Source organism: Oncorhynchus tshawytscha, linkage group LG08 (genome assembly GCF_018296145.1).
Source record: "Oncorhynchus tshawytscha isolate Ot180627B linkage group LG08, Otsh_v2.0, whole genome shotgun sequence".
Taxonomy (NCBI): Eukaryota; Metazoa; Chordata; class Actinopteri; order Salmoniformes; family Salmonidae; genus Oncorhynchus; species Oncorhynchus tshawytscha.
Genome location: NC_056436.1, coordinates 46,464,285 through 46,483,324, shown reverse-complemented (window position 1 = coordinate 46,483,324; position 19,040 = coordinate 46,464,285). Strand labels below are relative to the sequence as shown.

The window sequence follows — 19,040 nt, the reverse complement described above, 5'->3', positions numbered from 1 at the left end:
GCTTGACATCAACCTGTTTATCCACTTGTCCTTCAGACAAGGAAGTGACTGAAGAATGTTGTTGTTTTGTTTGATGCAAGAAAAAAATTCACAAAATAAAAAGCATTATTATTCCCATACCATTATTACAGAGAATCAGACAAATTATGCTACCCTCTGCCTATCGCTACTTAGCTTATTCAAGCCTGTCTCAAAATACAACGCTGCCCCTTTAAGACAAAAAAAAGCTATTTACCAGACGCGCTATTAAAAGATGTCTAGAAATGTTTATGTTTTGTGCCCTTGTAGGAAGCAATCACTCCCCTATCGCTGACTACAAATGATCTATAACTGGGCTAATAACTCATTAACTAGCAAAGGATATTAACAAAATGTGCACACATGGCTAGATGCAGCTCTCACTTTGATCTGAAAACAAGTGCATCCGCATCTACTCACGACTGATTCATGCTGTAAACACAGTCCAGTTCAAAGTAAATAGCACAGATCCATAAATGCCACAGATCCATATACGGCAATAGAGTACGGGCTGAGTTGTGCATGTCAATGCAATAGAATCATACTCCGATGTGTTCTGACTACAACAAAATCTCTTGCACAGTTCATTTTGTTTCAGTATGTTACATTGAAAGTGGCTAATATATCAGCATAATGGCTGTGGTTATATGATCACACCGGTAATAGATGCGTTGTTGTATTACTTGTAAAGCACAGCTGAGTGAGCATACATTTCAATAATTTGCTTTTTATTTTACTGGGCTGATGGTGCCTACATCTGATGATCAGTGTCAGCAGAGGGAGAGAGCAGAAGTCTGAGGGTCTGCCTCAACATCCCTCCGCTCTCCCTTTCCTCCATTGACACTGACCAAAAAGGGACACTCGTCTTCCAGCTGATGAGGAAACTCGAGTCGCACCGCATTATTTCTGAATTATTCCTTGATATTAAAATAGACCCAAGAAGTTAAAAATAACAACAACGCAAGCCTATAGATACACATTCCTTCTCATTCATTACGGCTGCAGTGCTTGTTGTAGCGCTGAGTGGAAATAAGAAGAATGCGCGTTTTGTGGCTTATAAAAGTGTTGAATACAAAGTGTTGACAGTGCTCAGTAAGAACTTCAGCATTGTCTGTACTGTGAGGCGCCTAAGACAGCACTAAGACAGCACAAAAGGGAGACAGGACAGACAGCTGATCGTCCTCGCAGTGGCAGAACACATTTAACAACACCTGCAAAGGATCGGTACATCTGAACCTGCGGGACAGGTTACACCAGTTACACCATGAACGCACAACATCAGTGCTCAGACTGTCCACAATAGGTTGAGAGAGGCTGGACTGAGGAACTGTAGGCCTGTTGTAAGGCAGGTCCTCACCAGACATCACCGGCAACAACGTCGCCTATGGGCACAAACCCACCGTCGCTGGACCTGACAGGACATACAGTGACACTGCCGATTTTGTAGGTTTTCCTACTTACAAAGCATGTAGCGGTCTGTAATTTTTATCATAGGTACACTTCAACTGTGAGAGACGGAATCTAAAACAAAAATCCAGAAAATCACATTGTATGATTTTTAAGTAATTCATTTGCATTTTATTGCATGACATAAGTATTTGATCACCTACTAACCAGTAAGAATTCCGGCTCTCACAGACCTGTTAGTTTTTCGTTAAGAAGCCCTCCTGTTCTCCACTCATTACCTGTATTAACTGCACCTGTTTGAACTCGTTACCTGTATAAAAAACACCTGTCCACACACTCAATCAAACAGACTCCAACCTCTCCACAAAGACCAAGACCAGGGAGCTGCGTAAGGACATCAGGGATAAAATTGTAGACCTGCACAAGGCTAGGATGGGCTACAGGACAATAGGCAAGCAGCTTGGTGAGAAGGCAACAATTGTTGGTGCAATTATTAGAAAATGGAAGAAGTTCAAGATGACGGTCAATCCCCCTCGGTCTGGGGCTCCATGCAAGATCTCACCTCGTGGGGCATCAATGATCATGAGGAAGGTGAGGGATCAGTCCAGAACTACACGGCAGGACCTGGTCAATGACCTGAAGAGAGCTGGGAACACAGTCTCAAAGAAAACCATTAGTAACACACTACGCCGTCATGGATTAAAATCCTACAGCGCATGCAAGGTCCCCCTGCTCAAGCCAGCGCATGTCCAGGCCCGTCTGAAGTTTGCCAATGACCATTTGGATGATCCAGGCGAGGAATGGGAGAAGGTCATGTGGTCTGATGAGACAAAAATAGAGCTTTTTAGTCTAAACTCCACTCGCCGTGTTTGGAGGAAGAAGAAGGATGAGTACAACCCCAAGAACACCATCCCAACCGTGAAGCATGGAGGTGGAAACATCATTCTTTGGGGATGCTTTTCTGCAAAGAGGACAGGACGACTGCACCGTATTGAGGGGAGGATGGATGGGGCCATGTATCGCGAGATCTTGGCCAACAACCTCCTTCCCTCAGTAAGAGCATTGAAGATGGGTCGTAGCTGGGTCTTCCAGCATGACAACGACCCGAAACACACAGCCAGGGCAACTAAGGAGTGGCTCCATAAGAAGCATCTCAAGGTCCTGGAGTGACCTAGCCAGTCTCCAGACCTGAACCCAATAGAAAATCTTTGGAGGGAGCTGAAAGTCCGTATTGCCCAGCGACAGCCACGAAACCTGAAGGATCTGGAGAAGGTCTGTATGGAGGAGTGGGCCAAAATCCCTGCTGCAGTGTGTGCAAACCTGGTCAAGAACTACAGGAAACGTATGATCTCTGTAATTGTAAACAAAGGTTTCTGTACCAAATATAAAATTCTGCTTTTCTGATGTATCAAATACTTATTTCATGCAATAAAATGCTAATTAATTACTTAAAAATCATACAAGTTGAAGTGTACCTGCGATAAAAATTACAGCCCTCTACATGCTTTGTAATAGGAAAACCTGCAAAATCGGCAGTGTCTCAAATACTTGTTCTCCCCACTGTAAGTGATATTTCTGTTTTTTTCTCACATACATGGGTGCACACATACCGCAGACTCACATTCCAAAGTGACTGAGAAAGGCAGCAATGTACTCTCTCCTCTTGTGGTAGCCTTGAATGACATACTGCACCTGAGGAGGGAGGGAGATAAATTAATACATACTTGATTACCAGGCAAATACCAGCTGAAACAGAACTGTTCAATACTAAAATGTAACTTTTGGGGTTGGCATCTTGAAAAGTTAAGTCAACCTAATACACAGAAAATAACATGCTTTTTATTTCACACATTTTTCCATTGAATCATTTTCAATTTAAATCACTTCCTCAATTGAGTGACTTGAATTCAAATTCACCAAGGATGACCCTGGTTGGTACATACAACCTCTCAGGAAGACGAGACCATATCATTTGAGCATCAATCAATACTCCGACATTATACGTCAGCGTTTTTAATGAGTGCAGATATCAAAGAGCTGAGATGTCAAACTATAAAGTGTATCAGAGGATGAGTTACGCACGTTTACACTCGGGGTCAGTCGCCAACCCAGTGACCCCTTAGTGACGCTAATAAGCATGATGGCTGTGACAGTTTTGTGACACAAACAATCAGGGATTTATATTAATATGGTCACCTCCAAAATTATTGGCACCCTTGACAAAGATGAGCAAAAAAGACCGTACAAAGCAAATAACATAAGTTCTGAGCTATATTTTGTATACTCAACAAAAAGTATACTAATACATTTGCTCAGAGAAAGATTTTGTTCAATAAGCAATAGTTTTTCCCTACAAAAAGATGTGTTATTGGCACCCTTGTAAACTCAGCTAAACGTCCCTTTTTCAGGACCCTGTATTTCAAAGATAATTTGTAAAAATCCAAATAACTTCACAGATCTTCATTGTAAAGGGTTTAAACACTGTTTCCCATGCTTGTTCAATGAACCATAAACAATTAATTAACATGCACCTGTGGAACGGTCGTTAAGACACTAACAGGTTACAGACGGTAGGCAATTAAGGATAGAGTGATGAAAACTTAGGACACTAAAAGAGGCCTTTCTACTGACTCAGAAAAACATCAAAAGAAAGATGCCCAGGGTCCCTGCTCATCTGCGTGAACGTGCCTTAGGCATGCTGCAAGGAGGCATGAGGACGGCAGATGTGGCCAGGGCAATACATTGCAATGTCTGTACTGTGAGACGGCTAAGACAGCGCTACAGGGCGGACAGCTGATCGTCCTCGCAGTGGCAGACCACATCTGCACAGGATCGGTACATCCGAACATCACACCTGCGGGACAGGTACAGGATGTCAACAACAACTGCCTGAGTTATACCAGGAACGCACAATCCCTTCATCAGTGCTCAGACTGTCCGCAATAGGCTAAGTGAGGCTGGACTGAGGACTTGTAGGCCTGTTGTAAGGCAGGTCCTCACCAGACATCACCGGCAACAATGTCGCCTATGGGAACAAACCCACCGTCGCTGGACGAGACAGGACTGGAAAAAAGTGCTCTTCACTGACGAGACACAGTTTTGTCTCACCAGGGGTGATGGTCGGATCCACGTTTATCGTCGAAGGAATGAGCATCACACCGAGGCCTGTACTCTTGAGCGGGATCGATTTGGAGGTTGAGGGTCCGTCATGGTCTAGTGTGGTGTGTCACAGCATAATCGGACTGAGCTTGTTGTCATTGCAGACAATCTCAACAATGTGCGTTACAAGGAAGACATCCTCCTCCCTCATGTGGTACCCTTCCTGCAGGCTCATCCTGACAGGACCCTCCAGTATGACAATGCCACCAGCCATACTGCTCGTTCTGTGCGTGATTTCCTGCAAGACATGAATGTCCGTGTTCTGCCATGGCCAGCGAAGAGCCCGGATCTCAATCCCATTGAACACATCTGGGACCTGTTGGATCGGAGGGTGAGGGCTAGGGCCAGGGCCATTCCCACCAGAAACGTCAGGGAACTTGCAGGTGCCTTGGTGGAAGAGTGGGGTAACATCTCACAGCAAAAACTGGCAAATCTGGTGCAGTTCACGAGGAGGAGATGCACTGCAGTACTTAATGCAGCTGGTGGCCACACCAGATACTGACTGTTACTTTTGATTTTTGACCCCCCCTTTGTTCAGGAACACATTATTCAATTTCTGTTAGTCATGTCTGTGGAACTTGTTCAGTTTGTCTCAGTTGTTGAATCTTATGTTCATATAAATATTTACACATGTTAAGTTTGCTTAAAATAAACGCAGTTGACAGTGAGAGGACGTTTCTTTTTTTGCTGAGTTTATATCATGCCTGCTTTAAATCTGGTTTTGGGGTGGGGGGGGGTTGATTTGGTAGGGGATCCGTGTGTGTTCTGCCCTCTACCTGTTCTGTCTTACCTGTATAATCATAAAAAATATTGCCCTCGTTTTCAATAGTTGTGTATGTGCACCCTCACCTTGCAAAGTTAACGGCACTGAGCCTTTTTATAAAATGGTTTATGAGATTGGAGAACACATTGGGAGGAATCTCAAACCATTCCTCCGTATAGAATCTTACCAGATCCTTGATATCATTCGGTGCGGTTATGGACTGCCCTCTTCCATTCAAACCAGGTTTTCAATGGGGTTTTAGTCCAGAGATGGCCATGCAAAATGTTGATTCTGTGGTCAATTGCCAATTTGATGTGTGCTTGGGGTCATTGTCTTGCTGGAAGAGTTCAGCCTCATGGCAGAGGCGATCACATTTTCAGCAAACATTTAATGGTACTTAGTAGAGTTCATGATGCCGTTGACCTTAAGAAGCAAAACAGCCACCATATTTTACAGTAGGTATGAAGTTATTTTCTGCATTCGCATCCTCCTTTCAACGCCTAACTCACCGTGGTATACGTGGCCAAAGACCTCTATTTTTGTCTCATCTAATCATAGCACCCGATTCCAATCCAAGTGCCAATACCGTTTAGCAAACTCCAGGCATTTACATTTGTTGGCTGCTCACAATAAAAGCTTTTTTCTGTCAACCCTTCCAACGAGCCTATTGGCATAGAGGTTAGCGTCTAATTGTAGATTTGGAGACCCCAAGATTCGATCAAGTTCTGTAATTCTCCAACTGTGACCCCTTGGAATTGTCTTTGCCTTCCCAAACAATCTTCCTCACTGTACGTGGGGACAAGATACACTTGAGTAGTTTATATAGGATGGCTTCTGTCAAACTATCAAAAAAATTGTGTGATTTATGAGGGGGGCGAGACTTACGCCTAGGATTTGAATATCACACCCATGTGATTTCACACCAGGATGTGAGTATCACACCCACTGTTCTGAGTAGCTGGGGCTTCACACTAGGATGTAAATATCACACCCACTGTTCTGAGTGACTTTGTAGTTACTTACAGTTCAAACCATGTTGCATGTCCAAGACTCACAGTTGAAGACACCTTCCTGAGTTATTGGAGTGATTATGGCTTGTTTTTAAGCCTAAAACTAAAAAAACATACTATTTCTTGTGATGATACTTAACCTCTAAAAGTCTAAGCCTTTGGGGAGGGGGTGGGGTTCTACTAATCTAATATATGGATCACTTAGCTATTTGATTTAGAATTTTAGGACCCCTGTATGTATCAACAAAAACAATATGTAAAAACTATTTGATAAAATATGGCCTTTACTTTACTACTTATAGCAACAATATTTGGCCTTTACTACTTATAGCCCATAGAAATGTATTGAATAACACATTCATAAATGTAAAACAGACAGTCAAAAAATAAATCCTAAGGAATAAGGTTTTGAAGTGTCTGTCCTATATCTAGGCAATATATGAAAGCCCAGGAAATATTTTTGTTTCTTGGACACATATTTAACCTCCATTATTATTGTCACAAAACTACCTTCATACTTCCATTCATTTTTTAAACTGGTACCGGGTTACCTTCATACGAATCCTGAGCCATTTATGGGGGTCGTAGAGCAGAACGGAGAACACCATTGTGTTCGTGAGAATCTCATCCTTCCATAGAGTTATATAAGTAGGCCAAACGGTTCGGACGCTACACATCGGTGGTACTGACTTTAGACGAGTCCCTTGGGGCTTGTGGGGGATCAAAGAGCGAAACAGAGAACACCCTTGTGTTCGTGAGTGTCTCATCTTTCCAGAGTGGTCATTTTGGTGTGAAGGCAAAACCGTTCGGGCGCGACAGACGTTTTCGTGAGAAGACCGATTTTCAGGATGTCTCATGGTCTGACAAACACCACTGTAGCCCATGCAACAAAAAAAAATATTTCTCTAGGTGCCACTGACATATTTTGAAGGGGATTTTTAAAAATGATGTTACTTAGATTGACAGGCGCATCAATCGACTCTTAAGGATTACATTTATTTCCACATGCAGTGTGTCTGCATCACTGTATGTGTGGACCTGGTGTGAGAGGCTTGTTGTGATCCTGGGGGTAGTGTATTGGGCTATATGTAAGACAAAATACTTTTGATCAAGTAGAGTCCTTGGTCAAATGTGGGACAAAGATGTGTTTTGCTCTTGATCAGGGGTAATGTATTAGGCTATTTGGTGACCCAAAGGTCTATTGTGACTTTGATCAAGTTTGTGGGGTGGAGAGAAGGGCGGTTTTGCATGTGGAAACTGTTTTGAGTGGGATGTGTGTTTTGGGGGTCCGGGTTGAAATCCAACATTGTAATCAAACTGGTTGGAGGTAGGTTTAAGCTTCGTTGAGCATTCACACCAGGCCCAGTGGGGTATCAACAAGCAGTTGTTTGGACTTTCAATTATTTGTTTTACAATTATGTGGAACATTTTCACAACTCTTAGCACACAAATCTAATCAGATCATCAAAATGGCTCATGTAACAAAACTTTAACCACATTTCAATTGACTTAAGTACCTCAAATATTGTGACACTGTACATGAGTTTTATGATATGGAAATGTGAAGTTCACATTTGGATTCACGGAATACAGGAGGGTAAAATCTGCATAAACATTGTTGATTCGCTGTCCCCCCAGGACAAGACGGCCCCTCTCTATACCTTTTGTAATTGGGGAGTGGTTTGTCTGGACTTGTAACTGTAGCCTGGTTTTGAGCAGAGTGAATATGTATCCAAATTGAAAGAGTGATTTGGTGCGGTGTGATTTTGTGATTTTTTTTTTGTACTCAGTCATTCGAAAATGTGCTTAGAGTTGTGAAAATGTTCCACTAAAGCGATTTAAAAAAATAAAAAATAAAGTCTAACTTCCAAGGCTCAGTACAGTCCAGGCAACTGCTTATTGATTCTCCACTGGGCCAGATTTGAATGCACTGGAAGGCCCAAGCCTACCCCCAACCAGTTTTTTAGGCATGCAAACAAGCCATTACCACTCCCAAAAGTCAGGAAAGTGTCTCCAACTGTGAATCTTGGACATGTACCTTTTCCAAACAGAATTAAATTAACCCTGCATATTTTAAATTCACAGCTCATGTTATTAATAAAACAACTATTTGAAGCAACTAAGCCATTTTAGAGTTGAACTGTCCAGACCCACATCCCCAGCCCCTGCCGCACTAATACACACAAACCCCTCTCCTGACGAGCCCATCACAACTCCAAGAATTCTCACTGGTTAAGGAAATTGGACAATGGGGTATAGTTGTCATGCTCAAACATGGAACCTCCATTCTAACTAAACCATCACATCAATCCCCACGTCACCATAGGCCCCAATACAATAGCCCCTTGATCAACACAGTCTCTGTCACCCCACCAACACCTTTCACAACATGTCTGCACAGACACTAGGACCCTTCGTCACATTCACAATACTGTAATCAGATCAGTGGGGTGTGTTTACATAAAACACACGGTAAAAATAAATAACAAGGGTGTCATTCACATCCTGATGTGAAAGCACTGGCCACTCAGAACAATGGAGGGGATATTTAGGTGCCTTATTGCTATTATAGACTGGTTACCGCGTTGCGTCCTGGGTAAGAACAGCCCTTAGCCGTGGTATATTGGCCATATATCACAATCCCCGAGGTGCCCTATTGCTATTATAAACTAGTTACCAATATAATTAGAGAAGTAAAAATAAATGTTTTGTCATTCCCGTGGAATACGGTCTGATATACCACGGCTGTCAGCCAATCAGCATTTAGGGCTCGAACCACCCAGTTTATAATTACATACAGCACGTGGATGTGATATTTACATCCTGGGTGAGATATTAAAATCTTAGGCGGAAGTCCCGCCTCCTCATAAGTCACAAGATTTGATTGATTGAAATAAGCCGTCCTATATAAACTACTCACTTGCGTCCTCTACCAGGCAAGTTTATCACTGTTCCAGTAGTTTTAAACTTTTAAATGATAGTGGTAAGTGGCATATTATGGAAGGAATTTTTTGTACCCATTGCCTGATTTATGAAGGTCAACAACCATTTGTGTCTTTTCATTTGAGAGTTCTTTGTCTTTCCCCACGGTGATGGATCGCAAATGGATTTTGCATGTTTATACCCAGTGAAACAGGAAGCCATGAAAGGCCACAATACAGTTCCTGAAGCTGAGATTTACCTAAGTAGAATGTTAATGCAGATAAAATGTATTTTTATTTTATTTATTAAAATCTTTAGTGGTGCCAATAACTTTGAAACTTATCTTGTTGAGAATTTATTTGATTTCTTGTTAAACAAAATCTCTTTCTCTGAGTAATTGTATTAGTATAAAATAAAATAAAATAAATATTTAGCATACAATATAGCTCAGTATTTGTAATTTATTTTATACAGTCTTTGCTCATCTTCATCAAGTGTGCCAATAAGGTGCATACGGAAAGTATACAAACCCCTTAACTTTTTCCACATTACGTTACAGCCTTATTCTAAAATAGTTTAAACAGTTTTTTCCCCTCATCAATCTACACACAATACCCCATAATGACAAAGAAAAATAAAATAAAACATTCAGACCCTTTATTCAGTACTTTCATGAAACACCTTTGGCAGTGATTACAGCCTCGAGTGATCTTGGGTATGACCCTACAAGCTTGGCATACCTGTAATTCTTCTCTGCAGATCCTCTCAAGCTCTGTCAGCTTGGATGGGAGCGTCACTACACAGCTATTTTCTGGTCTTTCCAGAGATGTTTGATCAAGTTCGGGCTCTGGCTGGGCCACTCAAGGACATTCAGAGACTTGTCCCGAAGCCAATCTTGCGTTGTCTTGGATGTGTACTTAGGGTTGTTGTCTTGTTGGAAGGTAAAACCTTCGCCTCAGTCTGATGTTCTGAGCGCTCTGGAGTAGGTTATCATCATGTACTTTGTTCCGTTCATCTTTCCCTCCATCCTGAATAGTCTCCCAGTCCATGCCGCTGAAAAACATCCCCTCCAGACGTGACGCTTGGCATTCAGGCCAAAGAGCACAATCTTAGTTTCATCAGACCAGCGAATCTTGTTTCTCATGGTCAGAATCCTTTAGGTGCCTTCTGGCAAACTCCAAGCGGGCTGTCATGTGCCTTTTACTGATGAGTGGCTTCCATCTGGCCACTCTACCATAAAGGCCTGATTGGTGGAGTGCTGCAGAGATGATTGTCCTTTTGGAAGGTTCTCCCATCTCCGCAGAGGAATTCTGGAACTCTTGTCAGAGTGACCATCGAGTTCTTGGTCACCTCGCTGACCAAAGCCGTTCTCCCCCGATTGCTCAGTTTGGCCGGACGGCCAAATTTCTTCCATTTAAGAATGATGGAGACCACTGTGTTCTTGGGGACCTTCAATGCTGCAGAAATGCTTTGCTACCCTTCTCTAGATCTGTGCCTCGACACAATCCTGTCTCAGAGCTCTACAGACAATTCCTTCGACCTCATGGCTTGGTTTTTGCTCTGACATGCACTGTCAGCAGTGGGACCTTATATAGACAGGTGTGTGCCTTTCCAAATCATGTCCAATCAATTGAATTTACTACAGGTGGACTCCAATCAAGTTGTAGAAACATCTCAGGGATGATCAATGGAAACAGGATGCACCAGTGCTCAATTTTGAGTCTCATAGCAAAGGGTCTGAATACTGAATTCAAAGGGTCTGAATACTGAATACGTAAATATTTTCATATTTTTAATAGCTTTGCAAAAATGTCTAAAACCTGTGTTTTTGCTTTGTCATTATGGGGTATTGTGTGTAGACTGATGAGGATTTTATATATATTTTTCCATTTTAGAATAAGGCTGTCACGTAAAAATGTGGAAAAAGGGAAGGGTTCTGAATACTTTCCGAATGCACTGTAACAGTGAGTTATATTTCTGATGGTAGGGGGTAGGGGGAGAGAGAATGGCAACTGGTTGGAATAATGTAATTTACGCAAAAAGTTGTGCCTCACAGGCTGTGGTGGTGGTGTGCCACTGATTGCCTGTTAAAAAAACAATACAGGTTCAAAATAATGTGAAACCTAGACTCATTGCACACTGCTTCCATACTTGTGTTATTTGAGTGTGTACTGTGTGCCTGTGTTGGTTATGTGCGGGTGTTCATTAATGGGAAAGGCAGATACAGCATGATGCAGATAATATTTTAGTGAATATTTCACTAAAGTTGAACAAAAACATATACAGGTAGGAGCAGATCAACATATAATATTGGGGCAGTGTTAACTCATTCGTGACCTTTGATATAACCATTGTTCTATGGAAATTATCTACGATTAACACACACACACACACACACACACACACACACACACACACACACACACACACACACACACACACACACACACACACACACACACACACACACACACACAAACACTTGTAGTGTGTTGACAGCTCTGAGTTGCTGGTGTGTGTGTCCATGCCTAGCAGGGATGCTCCAGGCACGGTCGACTATTGACCATCAAGAAAATACTCAGGGGCGACACCCCTAGTGGCCGGAGACTTTAATGCAGGGAAACAAATCCATTTTATCTAATTTCTGCCAGCATGTTAAATCAGCATGTAAAATGTGCAACCAGAGGAAGAAAAACTGTAGACCACCTTTACTCCACACACAGAGGCACGTACAAGTGCATTGATGACGTGATGACGATCCCCACAGTGATCGTACGTACATCCACCAACCAGAGGCCATGGATTACAGGCAACATCCGCTGCCGCTTTCAAGGGTAGAGCTGCCGCTTTCAAGGAGGGGAACTCTAACCAGGGAGCTAATAATAAATCCCGCTATGCCCTATGACGAACCATCAAACAGGCAAAGCGTCAATACAGGGCTAAGATTGAATCGTACTACACCGGCTCCAACGCTCATCGGATGTGGTAGGGCTTCAAAATTCCGGACTAAGGGAAGCGCATCAGCTGTTCTGGACGACTGTGTGATCTCAACCCCATAGAAAATCTTTGGAGGGAGTTGAAAGTCAGTGTTGCCCAGCAACAGCCCCAAAACATCCCGGCTCTAGAGGAGATCTGCATGGAGGAATGGGCCAAAATAACAGCAACAGTGTGTGAAAACCTTGTGAAGACTTACAGAAAACGTTTGACCTCTGTCATTGCCAACAAAGGGTATATAACAAAGTATTGAGATAAACTTTTGTTATTGACCAAATACTTATTTTCCACCATAATCTGCAAATAAATTCATTAAAAATCCTACAATGTGATTTTCTGGATTTTTTCTCTCTCATTTTGTCTGTCATAGTTGAAGTGTACCTATGATGAAAATTACAGGCCTCTCTCATATTTTTAAGTGGGAGAACTTGCACAATTTGTGGCTGACTAAATTATTTTTTGCCCCACTGTATGTAGTACATCTAGTGCAGATTGACAAGAGGTAATGCTGATTTTAAAAGAATTGACTGCAGGATCAAATCAAATCAAATTTTATTTGTCACATACACATGGTTAGCAGATGTTAATGCGAGTGTAGCGAAATGCTTGTGCTTCTAGTTCCGACAATGCAGTAATAACGAGCAAGTAATCTAACTAACAATTCCAAAAAAAACTACTGTCATACACAGTGTAAGGGGATAAAGAATATGTACATAAGGATATATGAATGAGTGATGGTACAGAGCAGCATAGGCAAGATACAGTAGATGATATCGAGTACAGTATATACATATGAGAAGTATGTAAACCAAGTGGCATAGTTAAAGTGGCTAGTGATACATGTATTACATAAGGATGCAGTCGATGATATAGAGTACAGTATCAACGTATGCATATGAGATGAACAATGTAGGGTAAGTAACATTATATAAGGTAGCATTGTTTAAAGTGGCTAGTGATATATTTACATAATTTCCCATCAATTCCCATGATTAAAGTGGCTGGAGTAGAGTCAGTGTCATTGACAGTGTGTTGGCAGTAGCCACTCAATGTTAGTGGTGGCTGTTTAACAGTCTGATGGCCTTGAGATAGAAGCTGTTTTTCAGTCTCTCGGTCCCAGCTTTGATGCACCTGTACTGACCTCGCCTTCTGGATGGCAGCGGGGTGAACAGGCAGTGGCTCGGGTGGTTGATGTCCTTGATGATCTTTATGGCCTTCCTGTAGCATCGGGTGGTGTAGGTGTCCTGGAGGGCAGGTAGTTTGCCCCCGGTGATGCGTTGTGCAGACCTCACTACCCTCTGGAGAGCCTTACGGTTGAGGGCGGTGCAGTTGCCATACCAGGCGGTGATACAGCCCGCCAGGATGCTCTCGATTGTGCATCTGTAGAAGTTTGTGAGTGCTTTTGGTGACAAGCAGAATTTCTTCAGCCTCCTGAGGTTGAAGAGGCGCTGCTGCGCCTTCCTCACGATGCTGTCTGTGTGAGTGGACCAATTCAGTTTGTCTGTGATGTGTATGCCGAGGAACTTAAAACTTGCTACCCTCTCCACTACTGTTCCATCGATGTGGATGGGGGTGTTCCCTCTGCTGTTTCCTGAAGTCCACAATCATCTCCTTAGTTTTGTTGACGTTGAGTGTGAGGTTATTTTCCTGACACCACACTCCGAGGGCCCTCACCTCCTCCCTGTAGGCCGTCTCGTCGTTGTTGGTAATCAAGCCTACCACTGTTGTGTCGTCCGCAAACTTGATGATTGAGTTGGAGGCGTGCATGGCCACGCAGTCGTGGGTGAACAGGGAGTACAGGAGAGGGCTCAGAACGCACCCTTGTGGGGCCCCAGTGTTGAGGATCAGCGGGGAGGAGATGTTGTTGCCAACCCTCACCACCTGGGGGCGGCCCGTCAGGAAGTCCAGTACCCAGTTGCACAGGGCGGGGTCGAGACCCAGGGTCTCGAGCTTGATGACGAGCTTGGAGGGTACTATGGTGTTGAATGCCGAGCTGTAGTCGATGAACAGCATTCTCACATAGGTATTCCTCTTGTCCAGATGGGTTAGGGCAGTGTGCAGTGTGGTTGAGATTGCATCGTCTGTGGACCTATTTGGGCGGTAAGCAAATTGGAGTGGGTCAAGGGTGTCAGGTAGGGTGGAGGTGATATGGTCCTTGACTAGTCTCTCAAAGCACTTCATGATGACGGATGTGAGTGCTACGGGCGGTAGTCGTTTAGCTCAGTTACCTTAGCTTTCTTGGGAACAGGAACAATGGTGGCCCTCTTGAAGCATGTGGGAACAGCAGACTGGTATAGGGATTGATTGAATATGTCCGTAAACACACCGGCCAGCTGGTCTGCGCATGCTCTGAGGGCGCGGCTGGGGATGCCGTCTGGGCCTGCAGCCTTGCGAGGGTTAACATGTTTAAATGTCTTACTCACTTCGGCTGCAGTGAAGGAGAGACCGCATGTTTCCGTTGCAGGCCGTGTCAGTGGCACTGTGTTGTCCTCAAAGCGGGCAAAAAAGTTATTTAGTCTGCCTGGGAGCAAGACATCCTGGTCCTTGACTGGGCTGGGTTTCTTCCTGTAGTCCGTGATTGACTGTAGACCCTGCCACATACCTCTTGTGTCTGAGCCGTTGAATTGAGATTCTACTTTGTCTCTGTACTGGCGCTTAGCTTGTTTGATAGCCTTGCGGAGGGAATAGCTGCACTGTTTGTATTCAGTCATGTTACCAGACACCTTGCCCTGATTAAAAGCAGTGGTTCGTGCCTTCAGTTTCACACGAATGCTGCCATCAATCCACGGTTTCTGGTTAGGGAATGTTTTAATCGTTGCTATGGGAACGACATCTTCAACGCACGTTCTAATGAACTCGCACACCGTATCAGCGTATTCGTCAATGTTGTTGTCTGACGCAATACGAAACATCTCCCAGTCCACGTGATGGAAGCAGTCTTGGAGTGTGGAGTCAGCTTGGTCGGACCAGCGTTGGACAGACCTCAGCGTGGGAGCTTCTTGTTTTAGTTTCTGTCTGTAGGCAGGGATCAACAAAATGGAGTCGTGGTCAGCTTTTCCGAAAAGGGGGCGGGGCAGGGCCTTATATGCGTCGCGGAAGTTAGAGTAACAATGATCCAGGGTCTTTCCACCCCTGGTTGCGCAATCGATATGCTGATAAAATTTAGGGAGTCTTGTTTTCAGATTAGCCTTGTTAAAATCCCCAGCTACAATGAATGCAGCCTCCGGATAAATCGTTTCCAGTTTGCAGAGAGTTAAATAAAGTTCGTTCAGAGCCATCGATGTTTCTGCTTGGGGGGGGATATATACGGCTGTGATTATAATCGAAGAGAATTCTCTTGGTAGATAATGCGGTCTACATTTGATTGTGAGGAATTCTAAATCAGGTGAACAGAAGGATTTGAGTTCCTGTATGTTTCTTTCATCACACCATGTCACGTTGGCCATAAGACATACGCCCCCGCCCGTCTTCTTACCAGAAAGATGTTTGTTTCTGTCGGCGCGATGCGTGGAGAAACCCGCTGGCTGCACCGCTTCGGATTGCGTCTCTCCAGTTAGCCATGTTTCCGTGAAGCAAAGAACGTTACAGTCTCTGATGTCCCTCTGGAATGCTACCCTTGCTCGGATTTCATCAACCTTGTTGTCAAGAGACTGGACATTGGCAAGAAGAATGCTAGGGAGTGGTGCACGATGTGCCCGTCTCCGGAGTCTGACCAGAAGACCGCTTCGTTTCCCTCTTTTTCTGAGTCGCTTTTTTTTTTTTTTGGGTCGCTGCATGTGATCCACTCGGTTACACTGGTTGTAAGGCAGAACACAGGATCCGCATAGCGAAAAACATATTCTTGGTCGTACTGATGGTGAGTTGACGCTGATCTTATATTCAGTAGTTCTTCTCGGCTGTATGTAAAGAAACCTAAGATGACCTGGGGTACTAGTGTAAGAAATAACACGTAAAAAAACAAAAAACTGCATAGTTTCCTAGGAGGCGGCCATCTCTGTCGGCGCGGAAGTACGCAGCACAGCAGCGGTCAAGCTTGGAGAGTCTCCTACAGCAGGGGGGTTAATTATCTTTATATTCAATTTGTTTTTAAAAGAGTTTATATAGACAAACAAACAAAGTGCAGCACACATACCAGGTACAATAAAAGGAATAAGGCCACAGAAAAACATTATACAAAAGGGCAGTTATAAAATAAAAAATAAATAAAAACATCACAATTATGGAGCATTTATGGGAGGTTTTCCACATACAGTTGAAGTCGGAAGTTTACATACCGTGCTTCTACACCTGCATTGCTTGCTGTTTGGGGTTTTAGGCTGGGTTTCTGTACAGCACTTTGAGATATCAGCTGATGTAAGAAGGGCTATATAAATACATTTGATTTGACTTAGGTTGGAGTCATTAAAACTAATTTTTCAACCATTCCACAAACTATAGTTTTGGCAATTCGGTTAGCACATCTACTTGCGCATGACACAAGTAATTTTTCCAACAATTGTTTACAGACAATTATTTCACTTATAATTCACTGTATCACAATTCCAGTGTGTTAGAAGCTTACATACACTAAGTTGACTGTGCCTTTAAACAGCTTGGAAAATTCCAGAAAATTAAGCCATGCTTTCGAAGCTTCTGATAATTGACATCATTTGAGTCAATTGGAGGTGTACCTGTGGATGTATTTCAAGGCCTACCTCCAAACTCAATGCCCCTTTGCTTGAAATCATGGGAAAATCAAAAGAAATCAGCCAAGACCTCAGAAAAAAAATGGTAGACCTCAACAAGTCTGGTTCATCCTTGGGAGAAATTTCCAAACGCCTGAAAGTACCACGTTCATCTGTACAAACAATAGTACGCAAGTATAATCACCATGGAACCACGCAGCCATCATACCGCTCAGGAATGAGACGCGTTCTGTCTCCTCGAGATGAACGTACTTTTGTGCAAAAAGTGCAAATCAATCCCAGAACAACAGCAAAGGACCTTGTGAAGATTCTGGAGGAAACAGGTACAAAGGTATCTATATCCACAGTAAAACGAGTCCTATATCAACATAACCGGAAAGGCCGCTCAGCAAGGAAGAAGCCACTGCTCCAAAACCGCCATAAAAAAGCCAGACTACGGTTTGCAACTGCACATGGGGGACAAAGATCATACTTTTTGGAGAAATGTCCTCTGGTCTGATGAAAAAAAATAGAACTGTTTGGCATAATGACCATCGTTATGTTTGGAGGAAAAAGGGGGAGGCTTGCAAGCCGAAGAACACCATCCCAACCGTGAAGCACAGGGGTGGCAGCATCATGTTGTGGGGGTGCTTTGCTGCAGGAGGGACTGGTCACCTTCACAAAATAGATGGCATCGTGAGGAAGGACAATTATGTGAATATATTGAAGTGAAATGGACAATGACCCAAGCATACTTCCAAAGTTGTGGCAAAATGGCTTAAGGACACAAAAGTCAAGGTATTGGAGTGGCCATCACAAAGCCCTGACCTCAATCCTATAGAATATTTTTGGGCAGAACTGAAAAAGTGTGTGTGAGCAAGGAGACCTACAAACCTGACTCAGTTACACCAGCTCTGTCAGGAGGAATGGGACAAAATTCACCCAACTTATTTCGGGAAGCTTGTGGAAGGCTACTCGAAATGTTTGACCCAAGTTAAACAATTTAAAGGCAATGCTACCAAATACTAATTGAGTGTTGGGCAGAACTGAAAAAGTGTGTGTGAACAAGGAGACCTACAAACCTGACTCAGTTACACCAGCTCTGTCAGGAGGAATGGGACAAAATTCACCCAACTTATTTCGGGAAGCTTGTGGAAGGCTACTTGAAACGTTTGACCCAAGTTAAACAATTTAAAGGCAGTGCTACCAAATACTAATTGAGTGTATGTAAACTTCTGACCCACTGGGAATGTGATGAAAGAAATAAAAGCTGAAATAAATAATTCTCTCTATTATTATTCTGACATTTCACATTCTTTAAATAAAGTGGTGATCCTAACTGACCTAAGTCAGGGAATTTTTACTAGGATTAAATGTCAGGAATTGTGAAACACTGAGTTTAAATGTAGTTGGCTAAGGTGTATGTAAACATCCGACTTCAACTGTAGGACCACAAAGGTACATTTCTCTAGAGGCAGAATAGCAGAAGCCTGAGAAAGACACATCCTCGCAGATGGTACTTGAGGTGTGGGCCACAATAACAATATACAATAAACAAGGGTATTGAACAGACGTTCAAACTCAGGCTCAAACAACTTAACAATCAAATTAGAATAAATATACATTTGGTGAAAGAGCAAATTGTCTACCCAAGATCTTCCAGATGTGTAAATGAATTCTGCTACAGTACCAAAAAACATGCATGAAGGTGCCAGTATCCTCTACACATTTGAAACATGAATGTGATGCATTGAAAAACATTCTGTGAAGGTGGACAGGTGTAAAGTAGGTTCTATGAAAACATTTGAAATTGAGTTCTTGTACGCTTATGGAGGTGCATTTGGGGTTGACCTTTTTGCAGATAGAAGTCCAGACTTCCTCACCTAATGCATGTTCAATGTCACTCTTCCAAACATGTCTCAATGCATCATAGGAGGCCGCACTTCTATTCAACAAAATATAATAAATCAGAGATTAAACCTCTCTGAACAGTAGGATTCGTAAATAGTTTTTCAACTTCAGTAATTTGAAAACGTAGTTTATCAACTTTCTTAGGACCCTCTGTGAAGTGTCTAAGTTGTAGGTACTTCAAACAATAAAAAA

The 19,040-nt window shown here is 43.0% G+C and overlaps 1 protein-coding gene across 2 annotated transcripts in view; it reads right to left on the bottom strand.

The window, feature by feature from the left end:
- Positions 1-19,040, bottom strand: part of babam2 (BRISC and BRCA1 A complex member 2) — a 193,674-nt gene that overhangs the window by 5,705 nt on the left and 168,929 nt on the right. Inside the window, exon 8 of one of the 2 annotated variants that reach the window (XM_042325576.1) lies at positions 3,036-3,117. In XM_042325576.1, coding sequence (XP_042181510.1) covers positions 3,036-3,117 — 82 coding nt within the window. The remainder of the gene's footprint in view (positions 1-3,035; positions 3,118-19,040) is intronic. The other variant, XM_042325577.1, reaches the window with a different exon arrangement.